The sequence below is a fragment of the Pseudophryne corroboree genome, chromosome 6 (genome assembly GCF_028390025.1).
Source record: "Pseudophryne corroboree isolate aPseCor3 chromosome 6, aPseCor3.hap2, whole genome shotgun sequence".
Taxonomy (NCBI): domain Eukaryota; kingdom Metazoa; phylum Chordata; class Amphibia; order Anura; family Myobatrachidae; genus Pseudophryne; species Pseudophryne corroboree.
In genome coordinates, this window is record NC_086449.1 from 534,829,146 (window position 1) to 534,841,327 (window position 12,182).

The window sequence follows — 12,182 nt, forward strand, 5'->3', positions numbered from 1 at the left end:
CCTGTATAAATACATACCGCAATGCAATCTTTGCTAAATGTTTACTAAAGGCAGGTACATGCCAGGCGATTTTGAACCAATAATGATTCCCCATGAAATTTCCACAGCAGCAGAATGAACGATATAGGGGCTGATTCAGGTCGCAATCAGCGATCCAACCGTAAAAATTACAAAAAGGACGCATGCGCAGTGCCCGTCCTGTGCACGCATTTTCTGCAAGCACCCTTAGAAAATCCGAACGCCTCTGCCTGTCAACCAGAGAAGTTCGTGGGGCGGCAACACTCTGTTTCCTAGGCGGATACAAAGCATTGCATGGGCGGCGTCTTCAAAATGAGGGGCGTGATCACGGCGGTTGCACGACATCACACGCAGCCACCGTGATCAGAAAGATAGTGGCGGGCCTCCTGCGGGCACAACTAAGCTACGCCGGCAGGAGGCAACCTTAATTTCTGCAATCAAGTAGAAATTGCGGTGCAATCACAATTTCGGCTAGATCGGGAGGGGGGGGGGGGGGGATTGCGGCTGTCAGCATGCTGGACGGCCTTGCCCTGCGATGGGCGGCCCCCAGCATGCGCTCACAAGGATTGCATGCGAAGGACGGCCCCCAGCATGCGCTCACAAGGATTGCATGCGATGGGTGGCCCCCAGCATGCGTTCACAAGGATTGCATGTGATAGGCGGCCCCCAGGATGCGTTCACAAGGATTGCATGCAATGGGCGGCCCCCAGGATGCGTTCACAAGGATTGCAAATACTGCTACTTAGCAGAATTTGCAATCCTTACTGAATCGTACCCTAGTGCATACACACTGAACAATAGCGCTCAGTGTCGTCACCCCTCCCACCCCTGAACATGCAGTCATGAAAGATATAGCCTAAATTAGACTGCATGTTCAGTTGATAAAGATAATTGATAATGAACCACGGGAGCGTGCATACACAGTTGACAATATGCATGGTATATCTTTATCATACATATCATCCACTTAAATAATCTAGTAAGGATGCCCCTTTAGAATAACAGTGCATATTTTACCTAAACATCCAGTTACTGGCCCCACAAATGAGGGAAATGTGTACTCCTACTGTTAGATGCATGTACATTCCAAGTGGCTCAGTGGCTCTCGGTTTGTTTGAATCCACCAGCAAGTAGAATACCTACATACTGTAGCTCAAACATAAGAGGCCTTAAATTGTTGTAAAAAATGGTGCAGCTCATTTGCCAAGATACTCAATGTGTCACCTTTTCTTAAGTTAATAGACAACTGATTTATCAGCTGTTTCACTAAATGAACAGAAAGTTAGCATTCTTATCTACATTTACACAGTGCAGGTTAAAACAGAGCAATACAATCAAGGTCATGCTGGTGGAGACTGCAGCACAGAAACAGCTAGGAGTGTATATACTTGTCTAACTGCAATACAAACAGATCTTGATCTGAATTACTGCCATAATGTCTCCATCCATTTATTAGTGCGATATGGGTCAATGAACCTTTCTATGACTTCCATGTTCTGAATTGCAGTAATTGCTTTTTTAGTTTGTTTTCCTGTGTAACACGAGGGGTATTTATCAAAGCTCGCAGAGAGATAAAATTGTGAGTGAGAAAGTACCAACCAATCAGCTCCTAAATGTCATTTTTCAAACACAGCATGCAAAATGTAAGGCAGAGGCTGACTGGCTGGTACTTTATCACTCACAATTTTCTCTCTCCAAGCTTTGATAAATACACCCCATAGTCATAGTACATGAAATAAAAAAAACTAATCAAATCAGCCACGTGCTTACATAACACATTGACAGAGTAAGTAGATGTAACATGCTGCAATTCTACCTCTTCGTAGACCTCTCTCACTGCAGCTCCACCGGGCTCCTCCTCTGGCTCCATCCCTCCTCCTGGCACAATCCATTGATCTGGGTAACGGCTGCTGCTGACTAAGAGTATCTGTAAAATTGTAAACAGATAGCAACATTTAGCTTAAATTTACACAAAGCAAAAATCCTTAAGGAGGGGCACATACTCAGCGATATTTACTTCATTTCTAAGCAATCTGACCAGATTGCTTAGAAATGAAGCAAACATTGCTCCGTGTGTAGGGGTGTCACCGCTATCACCGGCTCTAGATTGGGCAGGCATGCATACCCAATCTAGTGAGATTGCTAACTTCGCTGGATGAAGTGCGCTGAGCTTGAGAGATGTGTGCTGAGCAATCTGTGCTAGATTGCTCAGCACACATCTCCGGGACAAATCTCCCCGTGTGTACAGGGCTTTACTCCTCACCCCAAACCTATCACCCACAAATCCGTACAGACTGGTATCAGAAATAATTAATCAAAATAGAAAAACAGTAATGTGATATGGGTACTTCCAGTGTTTCAGAGTGATGCTGCCCAATGACATCACCAACGTTTTACATAAACGTAACAGAAAAGATCTTAATACAATGGTGTTTATACAACATAAACCTCATTTATTCACTGTTTTCATATCTAGCCAAAATAAGACTGCATTTCAGTTTATAAAGATATACTATATTGTACACTATGTTAGCTACACATATATTAGGAGGGGTCTTGCATCTTCCACTATATAGATTCAAGTTGTTGTTTTTTTTTAGCAATTTTCCATCAACTATCCTGTTTATGGTGTCTTGTGAACGTTTGCTTTTTAAAAAAAAAAAACCTATCCTTTCTGAATATGTTGTTACTAATATTTAAAAAAGGTAGTAGAGTACTTCAACAGCTCCATAAAAAAAATACACAAAAACAGGGCTATACAAAGACTACGAGGTGTGGCTATTAAATAGCGAAACTGATGCGACAGGTTATATTTAATTATATCATTAAGTAATTTTTTTTTTTTTGAAACAATTATTTTCTTTATTGAAGCATGTATAAATTACATATTAGAAGACAATAGTATTGTATGACATAACTTATTAAAAATAAATTTGACATGCATGACAATAGCATTATGTGATGTATTACAATATTAATCACTTAAGTGTATATCAAGAAGTGTAGATCAACATGTGGAATAGAAGACCTGGGCCTGAGTCGCGGCCATCCGGAGGGGTTAGAATGGAATCCAGAGTATAGATTTGAGTTTCATACCAGTGTGTACCTCAGAAACATTTCCAGAATTGGTATTTAAACTGCTGGGATAAAGTGGTAATATAGCTCTCCCATGTGTCAAAGAAGTACTCTGTGTATTTTTCTTTTTTCAGTGAAGCTCTTAGCCAATCCATCTTAAAAACACGGAATCAGTTTTCTAGAAAAAGTGAAAATGGTGGAACGACTGGTTGTATCCACATTTGATATATACATTTCTTATCTGCCTATGATATAACCAGTAATAATTTGCATACTCCTTTTGCCACATGAGTGTTTATGGGTAGGATGCCAAATATAAGGTGTTAATGGTAAGTAGGATACCATGTGGCATATTAAGTACATTTTAACTCTGTTCCCCTTCTGCATCCACACCCCGCTGTTTCTTATTTTGCATTGGTCAGAGCCGTGCTGTAGCTCATTATCTATCAGCTGTCTCAACAGCTCCGTCGTTTTCTTCTATACCTCAGTACAGCCGGGTACACACTGAGTGATATATCGGTCGTTCAAACAGCCAATATATCGTAAGCCCATCGGCAAATGGTTGATTAATGAAACAGAAAAATAGGCTACTAGAATAGATCTGTTACTTATAGGCAATAAAAAAAAGGAGTTGATATTTCAGTATGTCCAAACTGCACTTTTCACGATTGCGCCCATTTGTTTAGTTGGCTTTAGCTGCTTTACACGGCTAAATCAGATACTAATGGGCAAGATAACAGCCATCAATTGAATATCCCCCCTGTGATCTCCCGTCACTTTAGATGGGAGGTCAGCCAGCAATATCAATTTAATTCCCCCCATTATGTTCTGTTTCCTTTTTTTCATATGATGAAAAATTATCACATCAAAACACAGACTATTGTCAAGATAGCACATTTTTATGAGAATATTTGATGGTATTAAGGTTCTCTTTAGGAGATTTTAGTGACCATTAAGTTTTGTACTGGCTGCTACTCTTATTGTGCTGCGGTTTCTCCACTTTATCAGAATAGCATGAACAGACTCTGAAGATTTGCTGCTAGTCTGTTAGCCACGGTTACTCTGGAAATGAGGGATACTGGAGATGAAATGAGCATAGTCTGCTCAGATTTTATAGACTTTGCTGAAATAATCCCAGGAAAAAACCCAGTGACAAGAATTGGTATAGTCTCAGCTGTTCCTATAGCCCAGGTATAAATGGATTTGGGAGTAGGGAGGGGGAATGCAAAAGGTGCTAGAGTGATTATATTCCTACAAATGTTTATTGGTTAAGATATGGGATATTTAAAATTGCATTGTGTTCCTGCAAATGTCATTCCTGCTACAAATATGTGCAATTCAGCTTTAGTTGTACGTATGAATGCTGTACATGTCTGTTGATTACTTAAATAGGTTGGACAGTATGCGTCAATGTTAAATCTAATCCTGCCATAGACGCGAGCTTGAGATCCCCCTAGCAATGTTAAACTATGCCCTACTGTAGACTCCTGTGACAATTCTGAAGTTCGCTGTAAGAAGTTTGAGCAATGTAATGTTGTAGGAATGTGTAAGAATGATAAGCTGATTTGTAGCCCTGTTAAACCCTGCAAGAACATAAATGGGGCATCGACATTAACATGAGAAAGAGGGAATAGTGCTTCAAATTGCTGATGGGATAGGTAGTCCCAACGCTCTCCACTCAGAAAGAGCGGTCTTACCATTTATTTGCAGTTTCTACAGAGGAAAACACAGCAAGAAACAAACTTAGCCTGTTACTCTATACTCTAACAAATACACAGTGCGTCGTTTTAGGCACGCTGCACACACATGATCACTGCACGAGGTGCTTGGCAGTAAAACACCTAAAAGATTCTGACAAAGAAAGTATAATTTGGTATCAGGGAAGGTTATACAAGGAAACTATTCCCACCAACGCTCAGCAGGTCTGGTCGAGAGAACAGCAGCTGGTGGTGCATCATCAAATTAAAACAACGTTGTACATGAGAAACACCCTAGCAGGGCACTTAGAGTTAATGGTTCTCCTGGTCTGGCATAACCAATTACTGCCATTACATGTCAAAGGATGGGAGGTCTAGACATATTCACAGAGCCACCTCAATTCCTTTGAGAAACTAGTGTTCCTTCTAGGCTGTTTCAGCAGGGTGCTGCACCCTGCCCATTTTTGAAATGTGAAAAAGCACCCTTTCCTTTTTCAGTGCACCCTGCAGGACCATAAATCGCCCCCTTGTATACAGAATGCAACAGTCAGAGTGCATGTTACAATGTTGTCGTCTACTCCTTGCCCACCTTTGAAATTGGAACACAATTTCTATCCTTTAGCCAACTGGATGGCAGAGGAGGCACTGTAAATAACACAGCACTCTGATTAAGAGGGAAAGAACAGGGTAAGCAGTTAGCATGTACTGCTTACAGTATTTCCCTAGTAGAACAGACTTATTTTTTTCCTATATATTTTGACCCAATGTTTAACTTTTCTGTTTTATAACACATAGAAGACTGGACATATACAGTATGTTTCTCAGTACAGATGTTAGGTGTCTTATATGTATGCATGGGTATATGATTTACTAAGGGCAAAATGTATGTACAAAAACTAAACATATGCGCTATGCTTTGTGCGCAAAGCGTCACATCAAAAATGTGCCCTTCAAAATAAAAATGTGCCCTCTTCAATGCGCCCAAAAAAAATCCTAGATTGAACACTAGAAACCACCCCAAGAAGTTACAGTGGATTAGAGGGCCACTGTCTATTGAATTGACAAAATTAAATACATTTCCCATGGACTGCTCTAAACAAACTCAGAACAATTTTTGGGAATAAAAATAAAAAAAAAATATATATATATATATATATATATATATATATATATATATATATATGCGTAAAAATAGAGATTAATACTGCGCCACATGTGATGTATAACAGATATGTATTTGAACAGGCTGCCCTGAATGATACTCCCCTATTGCTAGTAATGGGGCGTCAGCTAGGTCCCTCACTAAACCAGGGGTGGTAAACCCTGAGATACAATTGTGTGAGATACGGGGGGAGAGAGATATATAGCGACCACTGTATCAATAAATATTTTCAGGCGCCTATAGTAATAAAGTTGATTTAATATAGAGATGCATAAAAACATACATAAAAAATGGGACAACAATAAATACACAGCTGGACTAAAAAGCACTAAATGAACTAAAAACTACAGTAAAAATATTTTAAAAGTATTTAAAAACAAATATTCCTTATCTTTAGAATGAGGTAGGTACAGGTCACCTGTACCTACCTCATTCTAAAGATAAGGAATATTTGTTTTTAAATACTTTTAAAATATTTTTACTGTAGTTTTTAGTTCATTTAGTGCTTTTTAGTCCAGCTGTGTATTTATTGTTGTCCCATTTTTTATGTATGTTTTTATGCATCTCTATATTAAATCAACTTTATTACTATAGGCGCCTGAAAATATTTATTGATACAGTGGTCGCTATATATCTCTCTCCCCCCGTATCTCACACACATACATATATATATATATATATATATATATATATATATATATATATATATATATATATATATATATATATATATATATATATATATATATATATATATATATCTATATCTATCCAGCAAAGAGAGATGGCACTCAGAGACTGTTTTGAAATGGTGAAAGAAGATATCTGTATTGAGATGTTACAGCATCTAACGTTTTCGGAGCGATTGCCCCGTCCTCAGGATAACATCTACGGCTGTAGATGTTATCCTGAGGACGGGGCAATCGCTCCGAAAACGTTAGATGCTGTAACATCTCAATACAGATATCTTCTTTCACCATTTCAAAACAGTCTCTGAGTGCCATCTCTCTTTGCTGGATGTTTATTTGTCTGAAAGGCACCGGAGCAGTTGGAGATTTATACACTGAGTGCCGGCATATTGTGGATGGGTATATATATATATATATATATATATATATATACACACACACACACACACATATACATACATATATACATACATAAATCCAATAGAAAAGCAGGAGCACTCACCAGTCTTCAAGGTAGTAAAGTAACTTTTATTCAGATCATTAATGCAGAGATCAGATCAACGTTTCGGTCTGCATGTAGACCTTTGTCAAGATCTTGACAAAGGTCTACATGCAGACCGAAACGTTGATCTGATCTCTGCATTAATGATCTGAATAAAAATTACTTTACTACCTTGAAGACTGGTGAGTGCTCCTGCTTTTCTATTGGATTTGTGTTGGAGTGGGACTCTGTTCCCAGTTATTTGGATGTCACCCCAGCAAGTTTCTCTTAACACGTGAGTGTGGACACTATTCTATATATATATATATATATATATATATATATATATATATATATATATATATATATATATATATATATATATAGAGAGAGAGAGATATATATATATATATATATAGAGAGAGATATATATAGAGAGAGATATATATAGAGAGAGATATATATATCTCTATCTATCTAAAAAAAAGTGCATCTCTGTGGAGCGCACTTATTGAACTAAAATGAGTATATTTGTGTCTAATTGACAACAAAAAACAATTTAGTATAATTATATTTGGATATTGGTAAAGAGAGGATGACTTTACACAAACACCCTTTTTCTTTAAAACATTTGTGTGCAGGCCATTGTTTCTTTCTTGCTAAAGATATTTTTGGTAATTACAGCAGACCATTGCACATTACTTAGCATGTTTTGAAAATTGTTTTAAGTGGATTAATATCTGTAGTCTGCAAAAACTTATAGTGATTGACTGTGGTTTACAATCCTCACATTTGGTAGTTGATTAACACCTTTTGGTGGAGGGTTGCTGTGTGGGGGAGGGGGTTGTAATCAGAAAGGAAGTGTTTGTAGACTTATTTAGTCAGTATAGCATAGGACGCCAGGCCTATTAGGACGCTGCAGTGCCTAGTGTATGAAGTGGCTAGTTATCAAGTGGCAGCTAAAATCAATAGCAGTGTTATACCTGTGTTAAACCCAAGGAAAACAGAAGACAAAAACAAGATAACAGAAGGACTGCATTACAACCACAAAACTCTGGAACTTTATGTGGCCTCTCCTCGCCTCAAACATGAGAACACCAAGACCAGGCTTACCACCTTTCTGGCTGAGAACTTCAAGTCTGCCCCTGGGCCTAACCATCAAGATGAACATGGAACTGTGGGGGAAGAGCACCAGGACCAGGCTCAGCAGGGACATCACCATTGCTTCTGAGTATGCCACCCACATTCTCCTACCCACCCGTACTAAGATCTGATCAAAATAATGTTATCCCAGATGGGGCTTTCCCTTTGCCCTCCAGGTGAGGGCGGATGGCAAATTCCTCTCTGCCAGATCTCCTGACGAGGCCCTACAACTGCTCCGTCAACTGAACATCTCCGGCCCCCCGGCCGCCTCTCAGCGACCTCTCCCAGTCAACACCTCCCCTCCCCTTACGGCCCCTTCTCCAGATTGGAACACAGTTGGACCGGCATCAAGTGCCTCTCCGGATACATGAGCCGACATATGTTGATGGCCTCGCAGGGACTTGATACCCACACGGACTCTCAGCGAACCTAAGGGGGTCTCGCTGCACTTTGTGAAGGTTCCCATATGGTGCAAAGCCCTCGATATAACTAATGTTTACTGTTTATTGCCCTGTTACATGTCTGGTGGGCGGGCCATCTCGGGTCCCTGGGGCAGGGGCTCCTCGCGGTTGACCGCGGGGGCTCCTGCCCCGGGTGGCCCGACTGGGCCGCGGCCTCTTTTCTTACTTCATATTAGTCCTAGTGTTACTATTGTGGCCCTATGATCGCCATGCCAGGCTTACCCTTAGTTCCTTTATGTCTGCCTTCCTCCCTCCCCCCCCCCCCCCCCTCCTTTCCCCGTTAGCTCCTTTTGCCTACTACATGCAATATATACACTTAAATTGTTTTTGTTCACACACGGGACCCGGCCTCCTCTCCGATCGGCTGGGTTCATTCACCCCCCATTCGACCTCCGAGGTCGACGTCGGACGAACTGGACCTGCAGGTCTATTTCTTTCTTGGGTCCGACTAGTGAGAATGGATTTTTTCTGTCTACTAGATACTGATACTAATATTTGCCTGTTCTTCCTCTGTTCTCCTACTCTTTCTCCTCTTCTTCTCTGGTCTCCTTCCCTGACCTCTCCCCTCTCACTCCTGGGGTCCCGCTGGTGCGCTCCCACATGAATAGTGCTCCACTTTCATACCATGGTTCTTAGAATAGTCACTCTGAACACGAAAGGTCTGAATAGCCCACGTAAACGTTCTCTCTTATTCCAGACCCTTAAGCAACTCAGAGGCGACATCGTATTTTTACAGGAGACCCACTTCTCGGGTCAGTTACATCCAGAACTTAGATCAAAATCCTTCCCACATGCTTGCGACCCCGTACGCAAGAAAAAGGGGGTTTCTATACTATTTGCTAGCCACCTAGATTTCACCCCCTCTGAAACATGGAAGGACCCTGAAGGTAGATACCTGATGCTAGTAGGGTTATTAAACGGATCCCCCTACACATTCCTGAATATATACGCTCCAAATCAGCTCCAGGCCCCTTGCTTCCACTCCCTAAATAGTCTATTAGCCCTGCACAGACGCGGAAACGTGGTTTTAGGAGGGGACTTTAATGTGACTCTGGATAGTGCCCTGGACAGATCTAAACCTCTACCCAGATCTCTGCGTTCCTCTCACTCGCGCAATGCAGCTGCTTTAAATCTCCTGCTATCACGGCACCTTCTCTTCGATACGTGGAGAGTGAAAGAGTCAAACACATACTACTCCCCCATATATGATGTTTACACAAGACTGGACATGATATTTCTAAGCTCGGAGCCTGCTCAATGTATCCTTGACACCTCCATCCACCCTAGCACGTGGTCAGACCATGGTCCGGTTACTGTGGACGTCTCGGGTCCACGCCCTCCCGATCGCCACCCTGTGTGGAGGATGAATGACAGACTCCTTCTCAATCCCCAAACGAAAGCTCACATAGCCGCTGAACTCTCCCACTACTTTGAGACAAACACATCCCCGTCTGTCTCGCCTATGTTATTATGGGACGCCCATAAGGCAGTAATCCGTGGTTGCTTGATCAGTGCCTCCTCTTATAATAAAAGGACCAGATCCAAACGCATCCGGGAGCTCTTGGACTTAGTCGCCTCCCTCTCACTGAAACACAAAACAACTGGTTCCGAAGCAGATCTCTCATCCTTGTCCACGGCCAGGGGGGAACTGAACATGCTCCTGACGGCGAAGGTAGAATCCAGCCTGAAATGGCTCAATCAGTCCTTTTATGAAAAAGGGGATAAAGCTGATCGACTACTAGCCACTAGGCTTCGGGCTAAACTTGCAAGAAACAACGTTTTATCTATCCAGTCTTCCCCTGGCAAGAAAACAGCTGATCCCAAACGTATCACTGAAACTTTTTCTCGCTTTTACAAAAAGTTGTACAATGCCCATGGGCCCACTCAATCGAACCCGGACTTTTTTGGGGCCATCCGTACCTTCCTATCCCACTGCCACCTTCCTTGCCTGAGCTCATCGGTTGCTGCAGAACTAAACTCAAAGATCTCCGATGAAGAAATTGCCGCCGTGGTCAAAGCCCTAAAACTTACCAAGGCGCCTAGTCCGGACGGCTTTACGGCCGCCTATTACAAGGCTTTTCTCCCCCAGCTTACGCCCCATCTTTCATCCCTCTTCAATGCTGTCTTACAGGGAGCTTCTTTCTCCAAATCGGCTCTGGAGGCTAAGATATTAGTTATTCCCAAGGACGGCAAAGACGCATCCAACTGCGCTAACTATAGACCTATTTCGCTACTTAACTCGGATGTCAAGATATACGCAAAAATTCTAGCCCTCCGATTGAATAGCGTATTACCCCACCTTATCCATAATGACCAGGTGGGATTTATCCCCGGCCGCCAAGCCCGAGACAACACGAGGCGTGTTATTAGCCTTGCTCACCACATCAACCTTACACGCACTCCTGCTCTTCTGCTTTCTCTGGACGCGGAGAAAGCGTTTGACAGGATAGGTTGGCCCTTTTTGTTCGAAACTCTTGCTCACTTTGGCTTCCAGGGAGAATTCCTCACGGGAATTCAGGCCTTGTACTCGAACCCTTCCGCCAGAGTATCTGTAAATGGGGTGCAGTCGGACCCTCTGGACATCTCCAACGGTACTAGACAGGGCTGCCCACTCTCGCCTCTGATCTTTGCCTTAGTAATTGAGCCATTAGCAGCTCGCATACGAGCCTCGCCCGACATCGGAGGGTTGGAGGTGGGGGGCTCTGTCTACAAGATCTCTCTGTTCGCAGATGATGTCCTCCTATCGCTTTCCTCACCGCACACTTCTCTGCCGAATCTTTTTGACCTCCTATCTGATTATGGCCATGTTTCGGGTTACAAAGTCAACTGGTCCAAAACGGAAGCTCTTCCCTTCCACATCCCCCCTCCTCGACTGTCCCACATGCAAAACGACTTCAGATTCTCCTGGTGCGCTTCTAAGATTCGTTACTTGGGGATCTTTATTACGCGCCAATACGGAGACTTATATAAGGAAAACTTCACGCCATTGCTTAGAAACCTTAAAGCCGACCTTCATAAATGGAAATCACTAATTATCTCCTGGCTGGGTCGTATCATAGCTCTGAAAATGAACATTGTCCCCCGCCTACTTTATTTGTTCCAGACGCTGCCAGTAAAAGTCCCGGACTATGTACTGGCTCAGGTCCACTCCTGGTTGCTCCGCTTTGTGTGGAGAGGTAAGGTCCCTAGGATAGGCTTCTCTACTTTGCGCAAACCGGTGCAGGATGGAGGTAGAGGCTTTCCGGATATCCGTCTTTACTATTTGGCCACCCATCTCAGCCAGACGGTGACCTGGTTCGCTCCTCCGCAGTCTATACGCTGGCTCCAATTGGAGATGGCGCTTAGCCGCATTCCATCGTTGTCGTCCCTACTTTTATCCCCTCCTAGAACTAGATCTCCTCATCTACAAATGCACCCTGTGCTGGAATTCACTTGCCAGATCTGGGACTATTGCGC

At 42.5% G+C, this 12,182-nt stretch overlaps 1 protein-coding gene across 4 annotated transcripts in view; it reads right to left on the reverse strand.

The window, feature by feature from the left end:
- NUDT4 (nudix hydrolase 4) overlaps positions 1-12,182 on the reverse strand; it is a 109,626-nt gene that overhangs the window by 17,139 nt on the left and 80,305 nt on the right. For all 4 annotated transcript variants that reach the window (XR_010179506.1, XM_063927624.1, XM_063927622.1 and 1 more), the window contains exon 2: positions 1,835-1,945. Coding sequence is in view for 3 of the 4 variants with exons in the window: in XM_063927624.1 (XP_063783694.1) it covers positions 1,835-1,945 (111 nt within the window). In the remaining variant the exon portion in view is untranslated. The remainder of the gene's footprint in view (positions 1-1,834; positions 1,946-12,182) is intronic.